General features: G+C 55.2%; 1 protein-coding gene across 2 annotated transcripts; it reads right to left on the bottom strand.

Annotated features, from left to right (window-relative positions):
• Positions 1 to 74: 74 nt before the first annotated feature.
• On the bottom strand, positions 75 to 27,205 carry ADAMTS14 (ADAM metallopeptidase with thrombospondin type 1 motif 14). Of its 2 annotated transcripts, none has more exons than XM_067000426.1 (22): positions 26,922 to 27,205; positions 26,251 to 26,663; positions 21,506 to 21,641; positions 20,497 to 20,693; positions 15,089 to 15,172; positions 13,382 to 13,538; positions 10,586 to 10,691; positions 10,308 to 10,451; positions 9,856 to 9,988; positions 9,587 to 9,700; positions 8,893 to 9,041; positions 8,615 to 8,790; positions 7,588 to 7,721; positions 7,244 to 7,367; positions 6,973 to 7,056; positions 6,557 to 6,720; positions 6,019 to 6,187; positions 4,871 to 5,003; positions 4,452 to 4,659; positions 4,238 to 4,364; positions 3,540 to 3,650; positions 75 to 2,815 (listed from the first exon to the last, which is right to left on the bottom strand). In XM_067000426.1, exons 1-22 carry the CDS (start codon positions 26,992 to 26,994, stop codon positions 2,514 to 2,516), a joined length of 3,438 nt encoding a protein of 1,145 aa, XP_066856527.1. In that variant the 5' UTR covers positions 26,995 to 27,205; the 3' UTR covers positions 75 to 2,513. The 2 variants fall into 2 exon arrangements, with proteins under 2 accessions (XP_066856527.1, XP_066856528.1); XM_067000427.1 differs by having other exon boundaries at positions 13,391 to 13,538.
• Between the last annotated feature and the right edge of the window lie 688 nt (positions 27,206 to 27,893).

Genomic DNA, 27,893 nt, shown 5'->3' with positions numbered 1-27,893 from the left:
CAACCACATGCAGGTCACACGCTCATAAATTATTCCCCCACCTACGCCCCAAATAAATCAACAGAAACAGATAGTGGTGTGCATTTTTCTTTTCTTTTTTTTTTTTAAACATTATGTTAGAGTTCCAAAAAAAAAAAAAGGCGAACCCAATGAAATTAATAAATATTAAAAGTTAAAAAGCTCTGAATCTGGTATGTACAAAACTTTACACATCGCATCGCTGGTGGCAGCGCAGGAGGGAGCAGGAGCTGGTGGTGTATGAGGGGCATGGGGGCAGCACCCCTGTGCCAAAACCTCGTCCCCTCTGCGGCACCGAGGCACCAACCCCCTCTGCCCTACAGCAATGAACCACTGCAAAAACTACTGCAAGAAAGCCATAATGCCCAGGACAGCACCGACCAGGGGAGCGCAGCTGGTAGTTTTTTTCAGGGCACCCAGACATCCGCAGGAGCAGCGGGAGAGGTCTGTGCAGCCTCCCGCCAGGCTTCGCACGGGGTGGGGATGCTCCTGGGAGCGCAAACGTTGCCCGAAGCGAAGCGTTATCTTTGGCACAATAAATAAATGCTGTCCTTCCCGGCGGAGGGAGCTGCAAAAGGGGCAGGGTGGGATGCACCCCGCTCTGTCCGCGTCCCACGGTGAGGTGTGCTGGGTGCTTGGCTCGACGTGTGGCTCCGTGCCATGCCCGATTCATGCCTACGTGCAGCGGTTTGGGGAGGCAGTGCACTTCCAGGTGCTGTTCAGAGCAATGCTCGTCCAGCCTCGACTCGGAGGCGATGGGGGGCAGGAGGAGCCTCTTCACATCTCTTCGGCCCTTTCGGGATCATTTGAGTTCCTCTGAGATGCCCTGACCTCAAACATCTTCTGACCACGCAACTGTTGTGGACGCAGCACCCTGCTTATGCATCAGTGGCACCGCAGAGCAGCAGTCCCAAAAGCAGAGCATCCTAAAGCCACCGGGCTCCCAGCACCCCTGGCCACCTCGCCAACGAGCCCTGGAGACCAGGGGTGGGCACACAGCACCACAACCGTGCTGGATCACAGCCCGTTTTGGAAAGTGAACCGGAGGGGGGTGGGGAAGGAAGAGCACAGAAGAGCTGGCAGCCTTCTGCAGCTCTCCGTGCCCCCCCCACGTACGCACTTGATGGGTTTCCTTCTTGGAAACCGAGCACCGGAATAAAACCCTGTCTGCCACCTCTCCTCCGGCCACAAGAGGGAAGATGCTCAACACCTCCTGTGCTCCCAGCCCTTCACGGCAAGGGAAAGGTGGATTTGGGGCATCCCCAAAACGGAAGGACGAGCTTACTGCTCCAGAGACTTTCCCCTCGTACAGGCAGGAAGGCGACACCGCCAGCACCAGCAGATGCAGCTGCGCCACGCACACCTTGCACTGCCAGCCTGGCCTCTCCTCCTGCCCTGCCTCCCTCCTTCAGAGCCTCCCTCAGCCTCCACCTCAGCACCCAGCGCCTCCTCCCTACCAGCACTCGTCCCCCACAGGCACCCACCTTCCTCCTGCCTCCAGGGCCCTTGGGGGTCCAGCTCCCCTGCCAGCTGCATGGGGCCCTGTGCTTCTAAAGTGCTGTGCATATATTTAGTACTTGGCACAATGTTTTAATGGCATTACTCACCCCGCTTCTCCCACCGTAAGGCAAAAGGTGGGGGGGCAAGAGGGCAGCTCCCACCCGCAGAGGAACCCTAACCCCTTAGAGCTGAGCCCAGCGTGATGCCATGGGCACAGCAGTGTTCCTCCTGGCATCGGGGCTTCCTGGCTTTCCCCACGGGAACCCATAACGTCTTGGTGCCCTACAGACACTGGATACAAGGGAGAAGAGATTGGGGTCATGGTCATGGGGACGCTGGAAGTTGGTGTTAGCACAAAGCTGGCCAAGGGCAGTATTGGCTAAAAAAGTCACCGCCAGGTGACAGGCATTTTGTAAACCCTGTTTCTGGTCTTTGGCCTTGTCCTTATTGCTTGTGCTACGGTTGGTCCTCGTAGCAGAGGTCTCAGAAAAGAGGTTTTTGAGGGAGACTCCAGCTCCTACCCCAAAGCTGGGGCACCACAAGCACCGTGCCAAGCGCTCCGGCAACGCGAGGCAGTTCCTGGCCAGGGAGCCAGGGTCCTCCTCCCCATCCTATTTTGTGCTACTGCTTGTGGGGAGAGGAAAAGGCAACATTAAAGCCCCCCCATTTAGCACCTTGAAAGGCAGTGGCTGGTGGCTCCCAGCCACCCGCAGAGGTAAGAGGCCCGTCCTGCAGCCAAGCTGCTTTTTACTCCTTTTCACCTTTTTCTTTTTTATCCCTGCAGCACTGCCAAAAAAGTGCCACAGCAGGGAAGGGGGGGGAATTAAAATCATGAGAAAACAGCGGTTTTCCTGGGAATTTTGGGGCAAGCCAGGTTGTTTCGAAACCCAGCTGCCTGTGAAAACCACTGCTGGAAGCGAGGGGAAAGAGGGGGAGATGGAGAGGGAGGAGGAGGGAGGAGAAAGGCTCCACATGTCCAGGGGGTCCCGGAGGGGTTACCTGGCTGCCCGGCCCCTGCCCTCGCCCTGTGTCCCCACCGATGGCTCGCTTGGGGCTGGGGTCCCGGCGGTGGCATCCACCCCGGGTGCCCCTGGCCCAGGGGAGCCAGGGGGCTGTGGGGAAGTGGGGCCGGGGGTTCCTGCAGGGGAGCTGTGGGGGGTACCAGGAGGCGAGGCGGTGACGGAGGCTTTCTTGCCGCAGGACTCGCAGCAGAGCTTGTTGTAGCCGGGGATGGAGCAGTAGCGGGCCAGGACCTCCATCTGGCAGAAGATGGACTTGTCCCCGAGGCAGGGCTCCCCTGGAGAGGGACGGGGACAAAGCGGAGAGCGAGCATCAGCGAGCACGCGGGGTCAGGCCGGCGTTTGCCTCCCGCATGCGCCCGGTGATCCCAACATAGGCGACAGGCACCACTGCCACCCTCGCTCTTTGCCCCACGGCAGCAGTTGTGGCAGTGCTGGAATGAAACATCCCCCACAGCAGCATCCCAAAAGCAGGCTGCGACGCATCTCGCCCCAGCTGCGATGCACCCGAAACCACCCCGCGGTCCGGAGCAAGAGGCAAAAGGCAGAAGCCATCCCCCTGCTTGGACAAACGTGGGAGGTGGAAAAAAGTTCAAGGCCGGTGCCTAGGGAAGGGCGGAGGGAAGTGTGGTGGATCCCCAGCTCCACGAGATGGCAACCTAGCGCCAGGCTGTGCACCAGAGCCGGGCAGGATGAGGCAGCTGAGGGTCAGATTCACCCAAAGGTGGCTGCGGGATGCATCCTTCCTCCAAACCACCCCCACAGGAGATTGCAGGGGGCCCTGGGGTCACACCACTGGGACAGGGCTGGTAAGGAGGCAGTGAATGAGGACCAACACGGGTGAAACTCCTGCTCTCCAACGGGGGATGGATGATGCTCAACCTCCTCCTCTAGGGAAGCTCAGAGGTTTGGCTGCGTCCCCATCAGAGAGAGGAGCATCTGATGGCGACAGGAGGGCAGATGTCACCTCCAAGCACCCAGTTCTCACCCTCGGACACTTACTGGGGGAGATCTTGCTAACGGGGTTTTTGGGCCCCTCCTGGGGCACCCACTGCCCTCTGGGCGTGACGTGGTCACTGCTGTCGATGCTGGCCGTGATGCTGGAGGGCTTCCCTGCGGAGAGAGCGCTGGGTCAGCGGGGCCTCCACGGCTCACGCTGGGGGCACTCAAAATGGATTAAAAGTGTGGTTTGGGTGTTTTGTTGTTCTTTTTAAAGAGTTTTTTTTTATTTATTTTTGTTTTTTTTTAAAGAAACAAGGACCCTCAGGTAATGCCTGGTTGGCCACCCAAAATAAAACAGCAATTACACCATGGTGCCCACCTCCCTCCTATCCATGGGTTCACCATGCCACAAAGCCTGCAGCCACCCACAGTGAGCCCAGAAGGGATGGGCAGTATTTTGGCTGGCTGTTACCCCCTTCTCTGCCTGCAGAGAAAACTCCCCAACACCTTTTTTGCTCCACTGGCCCTCTGAAAACAAAGTCATCTGAGGCTGGATCCACTGCCGTGAAGGTGCCTGCTTAATTTCAACCTACCATGGAGGACTCCAGCTTAATTAACAACCTAACTAATTGGTGTGGGCTGGAATACTTACACATACATGCTTAGCACACGCACATCAGCCTCCAGGCACAAACCCACGTGCCTTGGGGGCACACAACAAGGCCAGGTCCCCACGCCCCCAGTGCCACCGCTCTCACCCGGACAGACGGACACGTGGCAGCCCCGGACGGCCTCCGGCTTGTCCCCGTGGCAGCGCCCGCCGCTCTCACTGCCCTTGCAGACCACCTGCCGCTGCTGCACGCCGTCCCCGCAGCTGGCCGAGCACTGCCCCAGAGAGAGAAACCGGGTGGGTGATGGCTCTGGGGACACCCCGGTGGCTGGGAAGGGTCCCCAGAGCCCCACGCAGCTCACCTGTGACCAGGCGCCTGTCCTCCACTGCGCCGGGCAGGGCAGGCGGCTGCAGGGCCGCCGGGTCTCCGGCCGCTCGCCGCTGCAGTACTTGGCATGCAGGGTGCGGTTGGTGCCGTCCCTCAGGCGCTGCACGCACTGCACGGCCCGTGCCTGCAGCCCCAGCTTGCCGCAGGACTTGCTGCAGGCACCCCACTCCTCAGCCACCCAGCTGCAAGGGTCGGGGGCAGCATTAGTGGCGGGGCAGGAGAAGCCCCTGCTCGCCATGGTTCAGCCCCAAATTGCACAGTGAGGTGGGATGGGAGCAGACACCCACCCACCCAACCACCCACCCATCCATCCAACCACCCACCCAACCACCCAACCACCCACCCACCCACCCACCCAACCAACCATCCACCCACCTACCCAGGGGGACTTACGCAGGCTGGGAGCACTCCTGCAGGTTGCACCGTCGTCGTATGGGCTTGGGCTTCTTGCCATTGTCGCACAGGTTCCTGTGCACCATGCGGTTGTCGCTCTTCCGCCGGCAGCCGTACTTGGTGTACTGGATGCCTGGGGCAGCAGGGTGCAGGCGGTCAGGGGTCCCACAAGGCTCCCCGTCCTCCTGCACCCCTGCCAGGATGGGTCCTCGGAGCTCCCATGGGACCCCAGGGCACCGCAGTGCTTCACCAAGGCTTGCAGAGGATGCTCTGAGGGGTGCTGGACCCCTCTGGGGTGCATGCACAGAGAGGGGCTGCAAGGGATAAGCAAACTCAAGACTTCCTCCCCCAAAACTGGGTGAGTTTTTGGGGAAACTGAAGGAGTACAGCTGCGTTTCTCCAGCCAGGAGGAACAATCAGCGCACAGCAAACACGGCCAAAGTGCTGCTGTGCTCTGCCAACCGAACGGCGCTTGCCCGGGAGCGGAGCAGATCAGGGCTAAGCTAGCGTAAAACATGAACTGTCTGTCACCCCGCGGGACAGCCCCGCTGCAGCAAGGTCAGCAGAGCAAGCGAGGGCTCGGTTTCCATCTCTGCGCGTCCCAGAATCTTCCAGCGTCCACGCCAGGAGTTGTAAGGAGCGAGCCAGCAGAGCTGCTCAGCCTGCTTAAACCTCATTTATTTCAGCACAGAGCTGTGGTTTATTTGCTCTGCTCGTTCACCAGCCTTGTGGCAGAAGCCAAAGGAGGAAAAGCCCAGGGGAAATAAACCCACCTGCCCTCCATCTCAGCACCTACTGGTGGGTCTGCCTATTTCCACGCAGGTTTTAGTCGTTTGCAAGATGCTGCTCCTTGGCCCAAACTGAGCCCACTGCTGTCTTAAACCAAAAATGACTGCAGACACATGGACAAACAAAAGTATGCCCACGCACAATCACATTTCCATCAGAAATCTGGCTAAAACGCTCACCTTGCTCACCTAAACTGCCCTGCCATAATATTTTTTTTCACACTTACTGCCATATTGTAGATACCCTATGCTACAGATGCAAAGAACAAGCCAGAGACGTCCCAAAGGACTCAGGCACTGCCTGACACCCAAACAACCTCCCAAGCCCCCCCCCGGAGCCTCCCACAAAGGGAAAACTACCTCCTCCGCACGCCTTCGAGCACTGAGACCAGCTCTTGAGGGCCCACTCGTAGGAGTCCATCTCCTCGAGCAGCACGTTGTTGTTCCCAATCATCGGCAGCAGGTCCTCGTGGATGATGTACCTGTACATCAGGCTGCTCCTCGACTCCTCCTCCTCCCGAGGGATGACCTGGTGGCACAGAGAGGACAAGCAGTGGCAGGGAATGAGACCATGGGAGAGGGGAAGGAAAACAGAAGGCGCAACAAGACCCGTTACCACCTCCAACACGGTTAGATGGGCTCTGAACACAGGGCCTACCCTTTGGGAACGCACCTCTCCAGTTGCAAAGAAAGATGCTGTCCAAGTTTCCCAACACCAGCCTTGAGCTGCATGCCCTCTGACTCCCAAAATCCCCAAATAATTGAGACCTGGACTAAAATGCCTTTTCTCAAAATCCTCCCATACCTCCCACATCCCACCCCAGACCATCTCCCCTCCCTGTCCCGCTGGACAGTGGTTGTCCCCGATGGTCCCAGAGGATGTGTCAGCCACACTTACCAAAACGCTGATGGCTTCATGCAGAGGGCCGCTGGTTTTCAGGCTCTCCTTGCCGTGTTCAATGGTATATTCCCACTCCAAGCCCATCTCAATGAACACTTTGCTTTTGGCTTCTTTGCCCTTGGCATTAAGGATGAAGTTACCCGTAGCTTGATTCTTAACAGCTGGAGGGAAAAAAAAAAGTCAATACTGCAACTTTTTCTCCTCTGGTCACCACCTTTGAAGGGTTTGAATGACCTAAATAGAAGCCTCTGGGTGGGAATAGTCAGAATAGGGCTGAGAGTCAGTCAAGGGAGAGGTGAACAGAGGTGAGCAGGGACCAGGGTAGGATGCCACCTCCGTGTAGCTCCTCACCTCCGCAGAACCAGTCCTGGTCCTCAGCCCAGGCTGAGGAAAGCCATCCCAGCAGGACTCACCGATGCTGTGGGATGCCGGCTCCATCTCTTCTATTTGCACGTGCCTCGCCCCAGCAGGAATCTCAAACATCTTCAGAACACCCACTGAAAGGGGTGAGAGGGGAGGATGGAAAGAGAAAGCTTTCAGAGAAGGAGCAGCGGGGCAGGTGGGTTTGGTTCCCCTGCACGCCACCTCTTTGTCATGCTGCCATGGGACAGAGGTGGCTCTGGGGGTCCCCGTCCCGCTGCCCCCACTCGCAGGCTGGGCTACGATCGAGCACGACCTCCTCACCTGGCTGCTTTGGGGTCTTGGCCAAGGTGCCCTTCACCGTCCGGCAGTGGGAGTTGTCCCCGCCGCAGACCCCACACTTGTCCTCCTGCTTCAGGGAGCCGACCTCCTTGTCGCAGCCAACGTGCTGTCACCCGAGGGGAGAGAAGGCAAACAGGGGTTACATCCCCATGGCACGGCTGTCCAGTGCTCGCTCCCCACATCTGCATCACCACCACGTGCCTGGCCCCCTGCTGCACACTGGGTTGGGTCTCTGGGCTAAAATACACGTCTCCCACCCCAAAAAGCGTTGGGCGAAGGGAATGTACAAGATGTGTCCCCTCTCCTGGACAGGGTCAGCTCCTTACCACGCACTCGCCCCGGACACAGATGCTGTAGGGGTCCCGGTAGCTGCACCTGGTACCGTCGTGAACGACCTGGTTCATGAACACCACGTCCCCCGTCCCCTCGGACTGGCAGATCAGCTCGCACTTCTGGGCATCTGGGGCAAAACACAAAGCAAAGGAGAAAAAAAAAAATGAAAAACGTTTGCTGAAATGCATTAGGTTGGGTGAAAACAGAAACCCATCTCAGCTTGTGCCCGTGAGCACAGCCAGACTCCAAAAGCCCAGGCTATTCTCATCCCTCGTTTTACCATGTCCGTTTGCTGCTCAAGAGCCTGTGCTTTTGCCCAGCACGCTCTGGAAAGCAAGAGAAAGCAACTGGGCTGGACACGCCACTTCATACAGAAATTAAGTAGCTCCAGGGGCAGGGTTCACTCCAGTGATCCCCCACCATGGGACCAGGGCACATCCAACAGCGGAGTTAGCACCATGCCGTCCCCAAGGCAAACAAACCCTCTGTGTGCCAAAGGACACAGAAAGCAGAGATAAAACTTTAAAAGCAGCACAAGCAGATTTATCTCCATCTCCAGTAACGAGCAGGGAGAGGCTCAACACAGGTTGATCTCCTCAGCCCACCTCTGCTGCCCTTTGAGCCAGCAGGACCCAGAGCAATATCTGGGTTTCTCTACCTGAGGGCAAGCAGAAGAGATGTCCAGGACCTGGTTGCTTGACACTGGATTATTGTTTCCAGCTCAGGAGGTTTCTACAACCCAACTTCTGCACATGTGGCATAGTTGCTAACCCAAAGCACTTGCTGCCAGCATGTTTTGTTCAAGGCTACTGATAGTTTCTTGGGTGAGAGCACAAAGACCAAGAAGGTGGAAGGGAGGTGCGTGTCTAGGTATAACAGCACCCTACAGCTCCCATCCATGGGAGGAAGACAGCAGACAGTGCTTCCACTAAATCAACCCCACATGCTTGCAAGCTGGCTGTCACCTCCGGGCATCCAACCACAGATGGATTGGGTCCTCAAGGCCCCACTGCCACTCACCATCGTGATGCTCGTAGGGCAGCCACGCGTGCTTGCTGTTGTCGTGGGTGTAGTAGGAGTTGCGCTTGGAGCACTGCTGGGCACGGAAATCCTCGTAGGGCCCCGGGCACTCCTCGCTGTTGCACACTTGGTGCTCATAGGTGGCTCCTGGGCAGTGGCGCCCACCATAAGCAGGACTAGAAAATAGAACAAAGGGATTATGAGAGCACGGGGGTGGGGTTGCTGCTCAAGCACGGTGCATCTCCAGCTTCGCCCACCACGCTGGAAGCCAAACGTACGGCGGGTCAGTGCAGCTCCGGCTGCGGGAGCGCACGCCGCCACCACAGGTCCTGGAGCAGGAGCCGAACTTGGACCAGGAACTCCAGCCACCATCCTGGCTGTACGGCTGCTCCGACGTCTTCCAGATGCAGTGACCCTTGAAGCACCACTGGAAGAGAGGAGAAAGAGGGGTGGCTCGGTCTCCAAAGAGGAGCAGAGACAAGCAGGACCTTTGATTCCTTCCGTAACACCGTATTTTTGAGTTCCTGGGCTAGTTTTCTCTCTCTGGTTGTAAACGACCTCTTGTTACCCATGCAGATCCTCCAGCAGGCACTGAATCACGCCTGGGTCCAGGACTGAAGCAGCCCATGGGTGTCTCCCTACTGGCTCAGGGGCACCCCAGCCAGGTGGGATGAACCCAAACTTCTGCAACAAGCCCCAGACGACTTCATTTGCACCCAATATTCAGCTTTCCACATCTCCTGGCTTCTCATCCCCTGTTCTCTGAAGCTGCAAGTCCTTCTTTATTCATTTAGTCATCATCAAGGGCAGATGGCTCAGAAGAACAAAGTCCTCACCTGAGCACAGCCATGCTGGGCAACCGGAGTGGAAAATGAGGCATAACGCTACTTGTTCAAGCAGGGGAGATGCCAAAAAGCCAGAGCAAGGGGGTGGAAAGCCAAACACCCCCCACACCAGAGGCACGGCCAGTACCTTGCCCGAGGAACACTCTGTGCCATCCAAGGGGGGCCCCTTCTTGGTCTTGCAGAAGTAGGGGTTGTCCGGGTGGCTGCACCACAGCTGCTTGCATGGGTCAAAGGTGCGGAACTGCAAAGCCAACGGGACATGGGTGGGGGGGGGGCTCCCAGCACCCGTCCTACCCCATGGAGAGCCTTCTCCCAGGTCAGGAGAAGGCCCAAGGCTCCTGGTGGGTGCAGGCTGGGGTGATACCAGCAGGGCAGTAGGGTACGGGCTGTACTCACTGCCGTGCAGGTTTTGTAGCCCACGCCGAAATCGAAACGGCACTGCTCGTCCATGGAGTAGTTGATGCCCGGCAGCTCAGGAAGCACAGGCCACTGGTGCTCAAAGGGGTCGTCCAGAAGGCAGTCATAGGAACTGTTGGATGGGGGCAGAGATCTGGGGGGTTTCACTCCTTCCCTCACCCCCAGCCCTCTCTCCAAACCCAGATATTACAAAATCCCAATTCTCTGAGCCCCAGCCCCAGCGCTGCCGCAAAATAAGTTTGCACACCAGCAGCAAAGAGCAACCCAACGACCTGCTCTGTCTTCAGGGTTTCCTGCTACTCTTCATGGCCCTGACACACAAAACCACTCTGTGTGTTTCTACGGCCTTTATGCAGCACAAAAAAAAAATGGATAGCCTAAGGGCCTGGTGCAGTCACACCATGGGAGAGGAGTAGTTCAAGTCGACCTACTGGATGTAGCGGTTGAGCTCCTGCTTGCTGCAGCGGGACCAGTGGTAGCGGTGGAAGGCGGCCTGGACCAGCGGTGCCATGATGCTCCCCATGCTGGTCTCATCGGCGCACCGGTTGCCTTGGCCATCGTGCTCCATGCCCAACCTGTTGGCAAAAGCCAGCAAGCCAGGTTTCCCCGTGGGACATGGCTTTGCACTGAGCCTTTTGGGCAGAAAGGGGTGCAGAAAGCCCCTTGGGTCAAGCATTTGCGTGGCAATAGCTCTGTCCCTGTCACTTACACGTGGCCAGTCTCGTGGGCGACCACAAAGGCTGAGGAGAAGCCGTCCTCATGGTTCAGAGTGCAGCTGCGGAGCGGGTGGCACATCCCCGTCACCGGCGCGTAGCCTGGAGAAAGAGAGAAGGAAGGAGAGAGAAGGAGAGGAAAAAGAAAGCTTTTGAGAGAGGCAAAAAAATAAATAAATTACGTGATAAGCAAGAGCCGAACCAGTGGTAATCCACGGGCAGGTCCCTGCCGAGCTGCCCCATGCAGGTCCCTGGGAACACAAGCAAAGGGAACACACCTGTGGCAGCAGAAGCTTGCACCAGGAGCTCAGACACAGAGCTGCATCTCCAGCACATACCTCAGCACTCGGTGGCCCCAGAGAGTCAGGATGGTAGGCCCTAGGTCAGGCCCATAACCCAGCCAGAGGCGGACACAGAGCTGGTCACCCTCAAACAGGACTGTCACCTCACTGGTGGTGCCCCACGTGGCTGCAGGAACCCTCCTGCGAGGTGGGCACTGAAGATGAGGACCAAGGGGCTTTCCAGAGCAGCCCACTTCACTAAAGGTACTCGTAGTTTTTCTAGAAAGTGGTTCTTTTTCCTCTTCCCCACATTCAAGTGGGCTAAGAGACATACTTGACACAACAAGCCAACTCTCAGACAGCGATTGCTCACCCAAATCGTGTGCTCCATGGACACCACAGTCAAAAGGAAGGCAAAAGTCAAAGTAGGAGCTTGAGAGCAAGACTCAGGTAATTGGGTTTAACCACACAGTAATGAGTCAAATCCTGGGTAAATCGTTTTAAAGGATTTTTTTTTTCCATTAAACTTTCCACAAGAAAGAGCAGCGATGTGGAAAGTTTTCTGTATGAGAGCAAATATATTTTGTCTGGAGTGAGAATGGGATAAATTCCCAACCAAGGAGGCTGTCGGTGTCTGGCAGCGAAACGGGGCAGGGGAATACAGAAAGGTTGGTGGCTCAGGAGGGCAGGCACTGTCTCTCATAATTAAGACATGGTGAGAACTGGAAGAAGTGAAGGGTTCTCCATGGGAGAATGATGATGAGAACTACCTGAAAAATACTTAATTGACATAGACCAGACCCGCCTGCAAACACATATCAGACACAGAAGTGAGGACATGCTGCATGTCCTCAGTTTATCAGCAAGACACAAACCAGTCTCCCGCTTCTTCCACATGCATTTCCTTCTTCTGCATGGATATTTTCCACCTGCTTTCAGCCCCTCTGACCATTTCTCCCACCTGGGCATGCTCGGGGCCAACCACGCATGACAGTGGTGCAACAAATTACACCTTGCAAAATTAACCTTCAGAGGAAGCCAGAAAGATCTGCAGACGTGCCTTCTGCAGAGGGACACGGTGCTCCCCTAGCTCAGCCAGGGCTTTGCCACCAGGAATTCAGCATTTACCACCACCTGCCCACCACCCAGCAGCATTTATCTTGGAAAAGCAGAGCCCACGTGCAAGGGCGGCGCAGCTCAGCCTCCGCTTCGCGCCCTCCGGCTCCTCTCAGTTCCAAAAGCAAGGATTGCATCAGCTTTCCAAGATTACTCAGTGCTGGCCACCGCTGCTCCCATCCACGCCGAGAGCTGCTGCCAACACCAGGAGGTTTTTATAAGCTCCCCAGGGCTCGGCTTGGCTCGGCAACAGAGAAGAGGGAGGCTGCGAACCGCGGTGCTCTGCACAGCCGTGCGCCCAGCTTCACCTGACACTGGCACTGGCACACACAGGCAGGGAGGCACAAGCTGTGTCCGTGAGCCCCCAGGGATGGACATTTTGGCTCCCTTCCCAGGTCCCCGGGACTTCCAGAAGTTCATCCCCAAAGGGTCTCCTTTCTCCTCACTTGCTGAGTTAGACTGTAGGGTCTTGGGGCCGGAGCAGCCCTGCCTTCAGCTCAGCTAGAGGGTAGGCAGGAGCGGGGCAGATGCTTCCCGACCAGCACCACACCCTTCAGGCTGGAGAAGCTCACGGGCTGTTTGTCATCACCTCAGCAAGCAGCTTAGATGGTGCCAGTGAACATAAACCACGAGCAAGGACAGAGGAACACAGGATGCCTCATGGCACCAAGATGAAGCTCCCAAAGCAGGAACCACCTAAGGTGGTGGGCAGCTGGCAGGGTGGCTGCTGGTGCCACCTGAGCCAGAGCAGGAGGCTCCTCTGCTTTTTGATGGCCAACAGCACATTCCAGTGGGCTTCTGCTGGATGTCCCCCATGGTTAATTCCTACTGAGGGTTATGGGGAGGGGAGGACTCCTCCATCTCTCCATCCATCCATCCACCTCCTCCTTCTCCCATCCCTCCAAAAGGACCCACACTACACATCAGTGTTCTTAGAGCTACCGGCACGCTCGTGGTCTCAGAGGGAACCTCCTGATGGAGAAATGAGACCTTGCCAACAGCAAGTAAGACCTGCTCCTGGGCTTAGCAATGCTCCCATGTCCAGTTGTAGGAGGGTCAAGAAACTGACCCATGCAAAGCCAGGTTTTAAAGGTCCCTGAGAAGCTCCCTTTGGTATTCCATCTTTTTTTACGCCGTTTTTAAACTGTTTAGGGCACTTTGGGACAAGGGGAGGACTGGTGCACAAGGAATAAAGATGCTCTTTTATCCATTGAGGCTGATGTCCTGGATTAATTCTAGCTTTCTTCTGCTTCACACAAAAAACACCGATTTTTATCACTTTTTCCTAGACCTCGCTGGCAAATCAGCAGCCTGTGCTTGCAAGAATTCCTTCCTCTCCCCGTGCTGGCTTTCCCCCAGCAAACTGCACGTACCTGATGGAGATAAATACAGTACCTTGCATACCTGCGGGACCAAAATCTTGCCTGGTGAGGAACACGGCGTGGTCGTGGTACTCGGCGTGCTCCGGGTCGGAGCGCTGCTGCGAGTGAGCCCAGCGGCAGACCTGCTCCAAGCTGCGGGATGGGTTCCCTCGCTCTATCAGGCTGACCGACTGCGTACAGGAACAAAAAATAAAAATAAAAGTATTGTTATTTTTTTAAATCCACTGCCTGGATGCGCTGGAAAGCAGAGAGCATCCTGACTGCGATAGAGCTTGACCCAGCAGAAAACAGGTGGAGGTGCTCCAGGGCTGTTTTATAGCAGTCACCCTGATTTTCATCTATTTTTCTTCAAGATGGGCATTTTGCAAAGGTGCTGATGACAGCCTCCTGAGGGCTGAGCTGCACCTCATCTCCCCAGCTGGGGCTCTCCTGTCGGGCAGGAAGGACTCTGCCCTTCCCATGGCCTGTAAATGGAAGCCATGGGGATTTTTCCATGCGGATAGGAGACAAAATGCCCAACCAGAGGGCTTTCTGAGACAGGTGGCAAGCTCAGCAGTGACCAGAAATAAGTGCTAAAGCAGAGCGGGCTGCACTGTCTGCACCGTGTCATTTTCCAGGACGCGCTCAGGAAGCATCAGAGACAACCGGCGGTAAGCTGGGATCCTGCCTGGATCCAAACATCTGCACATCGCTCCCACATCACCCCCCGAACCTAAACAATGACAGAGCTGGACACGCCAGCTGCCTCCAGCGCAGGGTTTTGGGAGGATTAAATCATCCTGAACAGAGCCCTTGAGTTCTCATCCCTCCGGTTGTTGGCCGCAACCCCACCGCTCCGAATCCCTTCCCCTCCATACATCATCCCCCGGCCCCGAGCACGAACACGGCTGGGAGGAAGCCAGACACACTGCTGGCTTTTATGCATGGAGATGACGTTCCTGGTCTGCCAGGAATCTCCCCAAATGAGCCTGTTCTTATCCCCGTGCTCCTGAGAACCATCTCTGGGTCTCTAGGATGCGCTTGTTTTTTTTCTGGCCAAGCAGAAACAATCAGGTCTTTTCCTCCAAGACCTATTGGGGCTGCTTTGTGGACCACACACAGATATGACCGCGTTGGACTCATTAATATTCTTGCTAGAGCGATTCACGTGGTGTAGGAGCTTTCCACAAAACATATAGCAAACTGCACTGCTTCACAGAAAATCTTTTGGCTGCCGCACTCAAAAGAGCCTTAAAAACAAAAAGCAACCTGAGAAACCAGGAGAAACGTCCCCGTGCTCACTCTGCCCAGGCCATTACAACTGCTAAATCCTACGATGACGCCCGAGGGCTGCAGGACAGCCAGCGGAGCCAGGCAGGGCTGCTGGGACACGAGATGGTGGCTTCAGCTTCTCCTCACTGACCTCCACCCCTTGCCAATTTGGGAAGCCACCTTCATCCCATGGTTATGGGATCCCAAGGGTCCCATAAACACCACTGGGACCCTTCAAGCTGTCTCAGCAAGTGACACATAGCTGCACAGCAAGCCCCATGGCCACCCGTGACGCTCAGGATATTTGGGGTCCCCCCACTTCTCCTGTCCCAGCTCCGAGGACAGGTTGGCCACCACCACAAGCTTAGCAGAGGCGTCTCTCCAGGGCTTCAGGCTCCAGAAACCACCTGGAGAAGGGTTCACGTTCATCCCTGCTCCGCACAGATATCAGCACAGGCACTGTCCTTACCTGGCGGTATCCCACCATGATCATTCTGACCAGCACAATGTTGATGTGAACGCCCAGGGACTCATCGTGATAAATTTCATCCACCTGAGGGGAAAAAAAACACAAAGCAGAGGGCAGGTCAAGGCCTTCACAGCCCTGAAGCAAGCCAGTGCCTGCAGCCACTCCTCCCTCCTGTCCTCCACGCTCCTGCGCTCAGCATCCTCCCACCAGCTCTCCACTCCTGCACTCTGCTGGAAGAAGAATGGGTTAAAATAATCACCTTTCGGGGTTTTTAAAGCAAAACATTGGGAGGCAGAGCTGATGGGGGTCCGATGTCCTCCCTTTCCAGGGATCCTGTCCCATTACCCCCAAGAAGGTGCCTTCCATTCCTATAGCACCAAGCGCTGTCCACCTTCCCAGCAACAGGGAGATGTTTGGCCACCAGCTGAACACATAAATGTGCACATAAACACACAGACCCCGAAAATCATTGCCTCCTGGCAGTGAACACCGCTCCCCAGAGAGGTCCGGGCCCGCTCTCTCATTCCTCTCCCACTTCCCAAGACCTCCCAAGACAAGGTGCAGAGAGCGCGTCTCCCTCCTCCCAGCCCAGCTGCTTTGCTTCTTGTTGCTCTTGAAAAACCACAAAGCAAACCAGCCAAGTTTGAATAATCGAAATTTCCCAGCAATCGGTGGCTCAGATGGCCAGGGACATCCCCAGCCCTGTCAAGAGCCTTTCCCCTGGGGACCTCCTCCACCAGGAGCATCTCACAGTGAGCCTTTGCCCCTTTCAGAGCACGAATTCATCGGATACAAGGAAACCCTTGGGCTTTTAATGTCCTTGAAGTCGGTGGGAAGGGAAAAAAAAGGCTTTTCTGGGAGAGGCAAAAGATCTTATCAAAGCAAGGGCATTACTCAGTTGCACCAGTGAGTCAAGTTTGACCTAGCACCTCAAAAGCCCCCAGGAGAAATCCACAGGAGAAGACGGCACAAGCAGAACAGGGAGGGCTTGTGAGTCAGTGACATATATACACCAGCATCTGCTGCTTTGCAAAGGAAATCATGAGTTACAGCCTTCTTTTTCTGTATTTCAGGAAGAACAAAGTCTGAAAGAGTGGCTTTTTCCCCACCCGCTCTTTAAGAGCCACAAAAAGGATTTTTTCATTCATTTTTTAAACTCAAAATTCAGAGCTCACCTCCCCTTGTTCCCAAAGGAGGACCCAACAGCACACATGGCCATAGCATCCTGCCCCATCACCCCAAAAGCGATGTGGGGAAAATGATTTCCCTTGGCTCTGCCACAGCTTTCATGACTAGAACATGGTGTTTATAAGCCAGATTTAAAGCTTTTTTCCCCCCTTTTCTATTTTTTTTAAGCCTACACTTGAAACGGAGGGCCCTGTGACAACTGACGCAGATGCAGCGCGGATCCGAGCCTGCGATTTTCCAGGCGACATGAGTGCTTTATGAGACCCACGATTGACAGGCTGGGCTTCTGTTTGAAAGCCCGAGTCAGTCCATTCCTAAACCCATCGGGAGCCAGCATTAACGCCACCGCGTGACAGCCGCGGAGCCACTCTGGGCTTTGCAAAGAGGTACCACGAGCCCTGATCCTGCCACATCTTGAACGCAACAAAACAGCTGAGAAAAATAAATGGATAAAGCCCTAGTAGATAAATAGATAATAAATAGATAAAGCTAGTGCGTTGCTTCAGGTGCACAGGCTGCAAGACCTGCGGGGAAAAAGCCTTTTGCCCAGCGTGGAAAGGCACCGCTGCACCACGTATCCTTCGCTCACTGCAGTGGAGCTGCTTCTCAGTGCCGTGTTTAATGCATTTGGGAGGAATAAAGAGGATGGGAAGGATCCTTTCTGAAGCTCTTCTCTGGGACGTGGTGCAGAAAAATTCCTGCATTCAGGAGCTGTAGACAATGAAACTCATCAACACCTGCACAGCGCCATGAATCTTTCCTTTTCGGTCCTTTCCCTTTTCAGTCTTGCTGGAGAAGTGACTGCAGGCAGCAGCAGGACCACCAGCAGCTCATAACCTGCTCACAGCGGGAGCAGGACGCGAGTAGCTGTATTATTCCAGGATGCCAGTCCCCCAGAGCTTTAAAAGCAGTGCGACACCACGCTCCGGCAGCAGCTGTACAGGGTGCCCGCTGTCTGAAGGGAAGGGATCTGCCTAGGTGTTTTCAGCCCCTCGGCAGGGCACCGAGGGCTCTGTGTCCCCCCGATGCCAGCTCTGCAGCAACTGTTGCAGATAATTCAGAAAGCAGACTGCCCAAGGCTTTCTGTTCACATAACCACTGACGGAGGCGGACAGGGCTTGTTCCTGCAAACCCCCCCCGCAAGAGCATTTCGGAGCAGGGAGCAAGAAGGGATTGGCACGAGTCCCCCTGCCCTCTGCGGATGCCATTAGCAAGTCAATGCCTTCGAAGAAAATCCCTGCAGAAAGCCCCCACTCAGCAGATCGCCGCTGGAGGGACAGATGGAGCACAGACCTCCTTATCTAACGCTGTCAGATGCCCGGCCTCTGCATCGCCGTCCGCTGCCAAAGAATGCTCTCCAATTACACTGAACAGAGAAATAGCGCAGAGAATGTTTTAAAAGCCCAGCCTAGCTGCGTGTCGGGGCAAGAAAGCCAGCCCATGGGACCCCAGGGGGCAATGCCAAGGGAGAGGAGAGCGAAGACCCCGTGCCCATGCCTTGCAGTTGCTCCCATCCCGAGCCCACGGCAGACACCCGCTCCCCGCGGCGAACCGCACCGCGGCCGTCTAGACTTCCCTGCTCTTGAGGGAAGGCAAACAAAACGAGAGCACGAGAAGAATTTGCCAGACGAGCAGAATAGCTGACATTTCAAAATCCCAGATCTCGCGGGCAGAGCAGCCAAGTCATCTTCGGCTTTCCCTTATCCCCCTCATTCCCTTTGCATGCCCCTACGCAACAGGCTACGCTGTCCCAAAAACAGAGCAGCAAACACACCAGTCTATATTGGGGGCAGGGGGGAGAAAGTGCATGCATGTGTAAGAACAACACCAGAGGTATTTTTTGTTGTTATTACATTGCTAGCAAGGAGGCAGCTCGTGGAGCAGACTTTTATTTTATTTTGCAAGCTCCACAGGGAGGAAAGAAAATCTCTGCCGATTTAGCGCCGTAGTTAGGTAACCCCAGGTTAAAAATAAAGCTGGAGGCTTGCTTTTTCCCCAAAAACTATCTTACGTGGGGTCTCGGTAACACTTTTTTTCACTTGCAAACAATGAACCTCTTGATGCGCCGGAGGGAGGAGGGAGCACACAAGTCGCAGCCTGGACGTGGCTCTGACTCATGGGGTTTCCTTAGTAACCCGAAACAATGGGAAAACACCGAGCACCTCCGTGCTGTTACCCAAATTCTGGGGACAGCCCTGGCACCCGGCTGTGCTGGTGGGAGAAACCCCGCTGGGTGCAAAGAGGTCCCACAGAGACCGCAGGGGAGAGGAACTTCTGTGCGCCGCGTGGACATGAAGATGACAAAACCCTACAAGGACTGAGGGTTCCCAACGTTTGCCCCAAACCACGCTGCCTGACCCCATTTTGCCCAGTCAGACTGGTGGCTTTGGAGTGAGGTTGAGGTTTTGGAATGAAATGTGCTTTGTCGGGCACCTCCAGGCTCCGCGCCAGCCCCAGCCCACCCAGGACCTCCCAGCTCCACCACCGCTTGGTGCAAGCTCCTCCAAGCCCACAGCTCAGCCTTCCTCCCCTCCACGGGGCCACCCCAAGCCTCGAGAGCATCGGGACGAGCAGTAGGAACCCCAACAAGAAAGGGAGCTGACACATTCTGCTCCCAAAAATCACATTTCCCATGACTGGGCTTTTTATCACCCAGGTTTAATGGGGCAATTCCCGCTCCCACCCAACCCAACTTCAGGGAGGCATTTCTCTGCATTATCCTGTTGTTTCCCCCCCCACCCCCTTTCTTGACATTGCTTCCCCCCCCTCCTTATTTAATTCACTAAAATCCCCGGCGCTGCCTTTATCTGAGCAGCCGGCACCCCGCACGTTCCCTCCCTGAAAGCGCTGCCTCTAAAGCATGAAATGCGGCTGAAAAATGGCCTTTTGATGCGAGCTGGCAGCCCCCAGGCGCTCAGCCCGGCCCCGGTGGGAAAGGGCAATGAGCTCATCTCCGGCACCCGAAACGCGGGAAGGGCCCCGGGTCAGTCCGGGGACCCCGGGGCACCTCCCGCTTGCAGGATGAGTTAATGAGAAAACAGGGAAAAAAACGTTCCAAAAGTGGATTTGGGAATATGGTACCGGAATTTCAGAACCCCTGGGAGAGAGCGGCTTTCCCACTGCCCTGCACATCTGCAGTACCTAGCACCAGCAGCAGGAAAGCACTGGACATTAAAAAGTTGCAGTGAAGGCGTCGGCTTTTTAAAACCAGCGACTTCTCCGATTCCTTATGTGTATTTGGGGCTGGCCACGTGAAAAAGAAAACACTTGGGGTTGCCCTAGCAGCAGGGCAGACAGGCTCATACCTCTTCTAAAAGGTGGCAAACCAGCAAATCCTCACTCCTCGTGTGGATAATTTACCCTCCGCGCCTGGTAGTGCTGCTCTAAGCCTGCCTGCCAGGGCAGAAACACTGCCAAAACAAGCAGGCGAGAAAAAAAAAAAAAAAAAGCGAAAGCATCCTCCTAGCTCAGTTATTTCTGAGCTGGCTGCACCTTTCTAACACTTCCCATGGCCATGCGAAAGGGTACTAAAAATAAAAATAGAGCAGAGGACAAAGCACAGAAAACTAAACCTTAAAAAAGTCAAAAGTACAAAAAAAAGTGTTTTTTTTCCCTCTCCCCCCAGTTTCTGAGTACCCCATTTGCTATTGCGCAGCATTCCCTAAGCAAGCCACTCGAGGTAACCCTGGAGAGCAGCCACACTCGTGCACCTCTGCCTTTCGGGGACAGCAGCTGGGAGAGGACGGGGCTTGGCTTTGGAGGAATTTCTCGCTGGGTTCCATCTGGTGCACAGATTTCTTCTGCAAATCTGAAAAATCGCCCTCAACAGATGGAGACCTTTCAAAACAGAGAAGTGGAAGGCACTGTCCTCCTTCCCAGAACTTGCTGAGATCTCAGCCACACAATCACAGGGTGATATAAGTTGGAGGAGACCTTCATGGCCACCAAGTCCAACACCAGCCCAACCCACCGAGTCCCACCACTCACCCAAGCCCTTAGTGCCACGTCCACATGTCTCTTGGACACCCACGGGGACGAGGACCCCACTGCAGCCCATTCCAGTGCCTACCCACCCTCTCCACAAAGAAATTCTTCCCCACACCCACTCCAAACCTCCCCTGGCGCAACGTGAGAGATGGCAACGGCCAGCAGAAGCAGAAGGTGCTCTGGAGGTCAGTTAACCCCCAAACCCTCGCCGATCCCCCCGAGGAAAGCCTTACTATGTTCATGAGGGTGAGGACGTAGTTCTGGACGTGCTCCTTCCCGTGGAAGCGCACCACCGAGTCGTCAACTGCCAGCAGGACCTCGATGTTGTAGTCGTCCTTCCTGGCGTGACGCCTCTTGCGCTCCGCCTCGCCCAGCCGCTCCTCCAGCAGCTCCAGGGAGTTGGGGAGCTCGCCCACCCGCACACCGGGCACTGAGAAAGGGGCAGAAGGAGAAAAAGAAGAGTTGAAGAGACCCAACACGGACCCTGCAGTGATTCTGGGGCTGAACGTGGTACGAAGTGACTTGCTGGCCCCAGAGGTGGTGGAGAGGAGAGCTTTGTGGTGTGGGCAGCAAGCACATGAAGACATGGGGAACACATGCTGCTGGTGGTTCACTCCACTTAAGGAGACTCAAACAGCCTGGAAAAGCCGCAAATTGCCCCCAGAATGAGTTGTGGAAGTGTTGCAAAGCCAAAAAGAAGCTCATGATGCTGGGGGACGGGCAAATCCACGCAGTATAGAAACAAGGTGGTTGGAGGGCACCTTCCTGGAGCACCCCCCATCCTGGCATGGCCAGGGATTTGTGCAAATTGCAGAAAACCCTTCTGCTTGCAATTCCCAGGTCTGCTACTTGTCCTGGCTTCCCGGGGCTGATGCAACCACCCTCATACCTGGTCCCACCCATCTCTTTGACCAGCACAGACTCAGAGCAGTTGAGTTGGGAAGTGACCTCTGGGTCCACCTGGTCCAACCCCTGCTCAAGCAGGGACACCTGGAGCAGGCTGCCCAGCACCACATCCAGGCAGCTTTTGAAGATCTCCACGAGGGAGACTCATGCAATTTTAACCAAATTTGGGAGAAGTTCCAAATTTCCAATGAAAGCACGGCAGCAACGAGCCTGTGCACCAGAGCAGTAGGAGAGACAGCAAGGACGACAACACCACCTTTGTCCACTTACTCATAACAGCGTTAGCACAGAGGCTAATTGCTGGGTTAATTGATGGAGACGAGCTCCAGCCCCTACCTTCGGCACGGAGGTCCTGCCGAATGGCCGAGCGGCGGTACACCACGTGGGCCCTCCCGCGCGCCTCCGTCTCCTGCTGCCCCCGCTCCAGCGGCTCAATGAAGAACTCGGTGCTGTCCGTCCGAATCAGGCCAGCCTGCACGAAGCGATGAAATAGAGGAAAAATGGAAAAAACGTTTTTTTTTTTTTTGTATGCGTGGATACACATGCGTACTCAATATACTCATAAAAGACTGCTGTAGGGCAAGGAAGGGGAAAGACATCCTGAATAAACAGAATGTCCTGCTGCTACCCCACCATGCTGGTTTAATGTCAAAAGCCCATGAGAAACCATCACTACCCCATGTCTCCTCCTGGCAGCGGAGCTGTCTCACCACACAGTTGGACACCACAAGCAGTAATTTTGGAAGTTACATCACGTTAATTCTGTGATTCACAGGGTGAGCTTGCTGTTTTGGGGCTAAACGGGTTTGTTCGACCACTGCAACATTCGGGAGAGCCATTCTACAAAGATGCCCTATGCCTCCACCTTGCCCTGTGCATCAAACGAGCTTTAGGTGCCAGCCAAAAGTCACCACATGCACTGGACAGAATCCATTACAAGATTCACACATGATGAACCTTAATTTCTTCCATAGATGGGAAAAAAAAAAAAAAAAAAGAAGAGGGGGAAAACCAACCAAAAAAAACCTGACCACACTTCAAGTTATGTCCTTTCTATGGCTCTAAAGCTCCTTCCCTTCCCATCAACCAGAAGTTCCTCTGCCTCCTTCTCCCTGCCAGTGGTCACAGGCTCCCACCCAGCTCTCCCCACACACATCCCCGTCCCCATGCCACATCCAGATGCCACCAGGAAGGAATGTGGCTGTTTCGCTGGTGCTACTGACTGCAACTGCAGCAGGGAGGAATGAAAATAAATACTCATCTTTGCCCGTGAAGCGTTTGGAAATGAACGCAGGGGAATCCCTTCAGCCGAGAAGCTGGAAAGCGTTATGAGTACGACTACCTCCCAGACCAGGGAAAGATGAATGAGATGGCAAACGCCATTGGAAACATTGTCCTGGCTACCAAATGCTCCTAATTAACGCCAAGCTCCCACAAAACCTGCCTGGCCGTCAGCCCGAGCGCTCCGTGGTGCAGGCAGCACCTCCAGCCCGATGGTTTTCGGAGATCCCTCGGCTGAGGACAAGGTGGGACGGGGCCATCGGCGCTGAATTTGCTGGCACCCATCGCACAGGCGCCTGGTTGCTTCTCCAGCGCTGCCTGCTGTTGAATCCCTGCCTGGAAAGCGCAGCAGGACATATGGATGCGTTCCTAGAGCAAAGCCTCCGACCGTATGTACCTACTGTAGTACTCATCAAGGTTACTGGCACAGCTCTTTTCATCAAATAAAGATACGGAGACGTGTTGCATGGCCCAGCATGGGGCTGGGCTCTGCCAACAGCAGGGCCTGCCTGGGCCACCTGGTCCCCCTTGTGTCCCCGCGCTCGCCGTGGCATCAGCCAACCTGGCTCCGGCACGCTTCATCAAATTTCCTGCTCCACTTCAGTTTTATTAGCTGCTGAACTCCTCTGGAAAGCAGGTTTGGGTATTTTTTTCCTCCTTCACGAGGAATTTCGCCACACTCGGCCGTGCTGGGCCTAACGCGCCTGACACGTGCACCTCAGGCCCTGCCCACCACGCGTCCAGGCTGGCTGCCCCAGGGGGACATGGGGGGGACCCCCAGGCCACCAGGACAGGACGTGACCAGAGCCCTCCCCACCACCCCGATACGAGCATATCGGGTTCAACCAGGAGCCAGGAGCACCAGGCAAACCAGGATGGACCCGAGGGGATCCAGCCCACAGGCCAGGTCTAGCAACAGTTGGGCAGAGGCTCTAAAAACTGTAGTTTTACCCCCAAAAATCTGAATTTACACATCACCTTTCAAAGAAATGCAGCAACTCAGCTATTATCACACTTCTCCTTGCCACCTGCAGCCCCTCAGGTTTTGGGCACGGGGTTTTATAGCACCCATTCCCCGTAGATGTAAAAGGGGAAGCTCTCACTGCAGACAACCTGATTTCTTTTTCAAGCATACACCTGCCCCACGTCGCTACCACCGAGGATGCAAAAAGCAAAAAAGTTGTTTTTACACCAAATTTCAGACCCTCCCCTCCGCCAACACGAGCTGCCGATGTTCGTTATCCCACAAAAGAAGGTAGGCACCCACTCCTTCACACGACAACCCGGCAGCTCCGAGGGCAGAGCCCCGGGCAGCCGCCCCAAGCATTGCAAACACGCTCGGATCCTGCACGCCTGAACGCACTGACCATTTCCCACCGACGGGCGCCAGCTCCCCGCGCTTCCAGCTGGCGCATCGCTGCACACGCGGGCTGCAGAGGCACTTCTGCCACCCCAACGCTCCCCCTATTTCCCACATGAGATGCTGGCCGCTGGATGTGGCTCTCAGGAAGGCCCCTCTGAAGTCAATTCTACCAGGGAAAAGGGAAAACATTTATTTTTCTGGAAGAAAACCCAGCGAAGTCACCTCTGCCAGCACACAGAGGGCTTGGGGAGGATGAAGGCTTTTTTCCAGCGATGGCAGAAAGGAGCTGGCCTCATGCCACTGGGACCCCCAAGCACCCCCCGAGCCACGGGGATGCCCCCCAGCAGCTTCTCCCCATCCCCAAGGGGTAAAAACTCCCCCGGGACCTCAGGAAATTCTGACGCCTCCCTGCAGCCAAACCGTGGAAAAATTAATAAACCCCGCTATGCTCAGCCAGAGAAGCAAACAGCGTGGAGAAGGGGGGAGCAGAGACGTGCATATGGATTTTTCCTATGCGCTTCACACTTAATTTGGACAAAAAGTCCCAGAAAGCGGCACTGCATGAACGCACACCATGCTCCATACCCTTTGCATCCAGGGGTCATACGAGGAGAGGGGCTTTGGGCAGGGGCACGGCAGTGGGGACGGAGTCTTCCGCCATTAACTGCTGCTCCCGAAGGCTTCTGCTGCCACCCCATCCCAGGGAAATGGGGTCAGAAAACATTATTTGTAGGGTTTGTAGCTTTGGTTCAGTATGAATGACTGCTGGGAGCAAAACACAAGCACGGTGCCTATAGAAAATAGCCAGAATAATTCTTTCCCCTTTTCCCCAGCAAAGGATGCGAGATGTGCAACGAAGGGCAGAGGAAACACAAAGCTGGCAGGCGCCCTGCTGCCGACAGCGCAACCCCGATTGCTCCGAATTCTTCTCCCCCTGAAAGTCACGGCAGCCCCAGCTCAAGTTCGGCCACATGCTGCTAGAGGAAAGCCGGGTTGCCTGCAGCGAGATGCGTCTGCTGGGGGAGATTTTCTGCCGAGCGCTGCTTTAGCGTTTAGGAATTCGGTGGCTTGGATCAGCTCTGAAACCGTGTTTTGGAGGACAGCATCTTCCCACCCTGCTCGCAGAAAAAAGGCAGATTTGCACGCGTGGGTGCCTGCAGCAAACAGCAGACAGGAAAGGTGCCATGGGCTTGGCATCTCAAAAAAAAAAAATCAGGTCATTACGTGGCTATATGTGGATTTAGGAAAGGCTTAATTTGCACTGTCTTTTTCAAGAAATGTTTTTTTTTTCCTCATTATTTATAATCTCAGTGCCTGTTTATACACAACATAATCTCTCTGTGTACACATTTGCAGTGTCCCAGAGCACTCTGCCCAACCAGAACAGAGCGGTCCCGCACCTCCCACGCGCACCATCCCGAGACTGGAAAAGCAAAAGATGCTCGAGGTGGATACAGCCCCCAAATCCCACCATCCCCTCGCTCGCCATGCCACCGGGAATTACATTTGTATGCAACCTGCATTATAAAACCAATTCCCAATGCAGAGGCAGCGCTACTGGTTGCTTGCCGGAGTCATAGGAAATATCTCCAAAGCTTTCAAGTGTGTCCAAATTCACCAGCCCCAGCAAGATCTGGGTCACAGAGAATTTTCTGCAATTTCCCAGCCTCGTCAGACTCAAAGGAGAGGCTTCCAAAATTGTGGATGATGAGCTAAAATTGCTGGCAAAAAATAAGCTGCTGGATGTATGCGAAATATTTATTTCTAGCCCTGCTGCTCTATCATTTCTGCTTGTATAGTAACACCACGCGCTGTATAAAAAGAAAGGAATGCCAAATTGTTTGTGCTAGCAGCCAAAAACAGCTGAGGAACTGCCAGAATAAAACAATAAAAAAAGAAAGGGGGGGGAGCGAAATAAGTTTAGTGCAACCAAATAGTAACCTGGGAAGCAATACCGGGAGAAAATAGCAAGCACTGTCATGGAAAATGAGGATTGAATTGGGCTAAATTGGCTCAAAGGAAGTTTGAAGAGCAGTGATTCGAGATATAAAAAAAAAAGGACAAGTTTTTAAAGTGCATCAAAAATAGGAACTCCACAGGCAGGTCGGAGGCTGGGGATGAAGAGGGAATGCAGCCTCACAGCATTGCTGGATCATGCTCACCCCGCTGTCCTGAAAGCTCCAAACGTATGAGCTATCACCAAAAACACCAAGGTGCTCCCCAAAAAGATGCTCGGAGGAAGCAGGAGCTTACCTCACCTTGGTTAAGAAGAGGGACACATGGTTAAGAGCCCCCATAGCTAGCACGGCGCGAGCAGGGACGAGTCAGCATCACCCAGCTCCCCGTGGTCGTACCCAACATTTCGGCGCAGCATCTCCAAACCCCAAACCTTGAGATCCTTGCCTCGAGCGACCCGACCCGCCGGCCTCGAGCTTACCAGCCCGTCGCAGTTGCTGATGGCCACGGCGGCGCCGGGCATGCCAGTGACGTCCCCGGTGAAGAGGCAGCGGTGCCGGAGAGGCTCTCGGAAGAGCACCCCGAAATCCTCCTGCCACTCGGCCACGGCGCCCGGCGGCACGAGGCGCAGGTTGGGTCGCAGGCGGAGGTGCAGCTCCTTGCCGAAGACGGTGACGTTGAAGTAGAGCGAGCGGCCGGCGGCCCCGCTGCGCCGCGGGGACCCATGCAGGGCGTCGCGGGGGACGCGGCGGCGGGACGGGGGCGGGGGACAGGTGGCTTCGGCCGCCCTCGCCACGCCGCCGGACACCACGTGCGAGAGGAAGCGGCCCCGGCAATCGGCGCTGAAGGGCACGATCACGCCATACTCGCTCAGCTTGCCGGACAGCAGGAGCTCTGCGGGGACAGACGGATGGACGGACGGATGGATGGATAGATGGATGCATGGACAGATGGATGGAGGGATGGTTGGATGGATAGAGAGGGCTTTTGGGGAGAACCCAAGTGCAAACCCCCTTGTGTCCCTCCGCTCCCACCCTCTCCGCTGCCAACCCAGCCGCCCGCTACCCACCTCCTCGCCCCTTCCCCGGGCAGGCAGGACGCGGTGGTCGCCCCCCGCCTCCGAAGCCCCTCCCCAGCACCCCCCGGCTCTACCTGGGGCACCGGCGGCGGCCAAGCAGCCGTGCAGGGGGACGAGGCAGGAGAGCACCAGCCGCAGATAATCCATCGGGGGCCGGCGGCTGCGGGGCGGGCGGGATGCGGGGCGGGCGGGGAACGGTGCCCGCCTCCCCCCGCGCCGCCCCCGCCGCCGCCGCCGCCGCCCGGGGCCGCCCGGAGCCTCCGGGGAACGGGAACGGGAACGGGAAGGGGAATGGGGACGGGAACGGGGACGGGAACGGGGACGGGAACGGGGACGGGCGGCGCCGCGCTGCGCGCCCGCGGCCGTGCGCGCAGCGGGGAGGGGCGGGGGTGGGGCCTGGGGAAGGGGTGGGCAGAGGGGCGAGGTAAAGGGGGGGGAGACGAGGGGGGGAAAGGAGGGAGGGAAAGGGGGAGAGGGAAGCGAAAAAAAATACAGAAAAAAAAAGGAAGAAAAAAAAAGGCAAGAAAAAAAAAGTGAGGCAAAAAAAAAGTGAGGTGACGCGAAAGAAAAGCGAAGCGTGAAAAAGTGGAGCAAAAAGCGAAGCAAGATTTTAAAAAGCATGAAAAACTGGAGAAAAAAAAAAGAAGCAAAAAAAAAAAGTGAAGCAAAAAGAAGAAAAGGAGCGGCAAAAAAAGGAAACCAAAAAGAAAAAAAAATGAAAAAAGCAAATAAGCAAAAAGAAAAAATAAAAAAGGCAAGAAAAAAGGAAAAAATGAAAAAGAGCAAACAAAAGGAAAAAAATAGAAAATAAAGCAAAATAAAGAGCAAAAAAAGCACAAAAAAATCAACAAACAAAAAGAAAAAAAATCAGCAAAATAAAAAGAGCAAAAAATTAAGCAAAGATAAATAGCAAAAAAAAGAGCCAAAAAGAGCAAAACTTAAGGAAAAAAAAAGTAGAAAATAGCACAAAAATATTTTTAAAAAGCAGAAACAAATATAAAGATCCAAAAAAAAAGGCAGAAAAGCAAATAAAGCAAGAAATAGAT

Source organism: Anser cygnoides, chromosome 7 (assembly GCF_040182565.1).
Source record: "Anser cygnoides isolate HZ-2024a breed goose chromosome 7, Taihu_goose_T2T_genome, whole genome shotgun sequence".
Classification (NCBI taxonomy): Eukaryota; Metazoa; Chordata; class Aves; order Anseriformes; family Anatidae; genus Anser; species Anser cygnoides.
Note: the sequence above shows the minus strand (reverse complement) of the source record. Positions and strands in the feature narration are given on the sequence as shown.

Excerpts from the sequence above, each read along its gene's own strand:
- ADAMTS14 (XM_067000426.1), bottom strand. The coding sequence starts at position 26,994 with ATGGATTATCTGCGGCTGGTGCTCTCCTGCCTCGTCCCCCTGCACGGC. Across the intron at positions 13,539-15,088 it reads TCATGGTGGGATACCGCCAG|TCGGTCAGCCTGATAGAGCG; the intron begins GTAAGGACAGTG and ends TCCTGTACGCAG. Across the intron at positions 6,188-6,556 it reads ATGAAGCCATCAGCGTTTTG|GTCATCCCTCGGGAGGAGGA; the intron begins GTAAGTGTGGCT and ends CTGTGCCACCAG.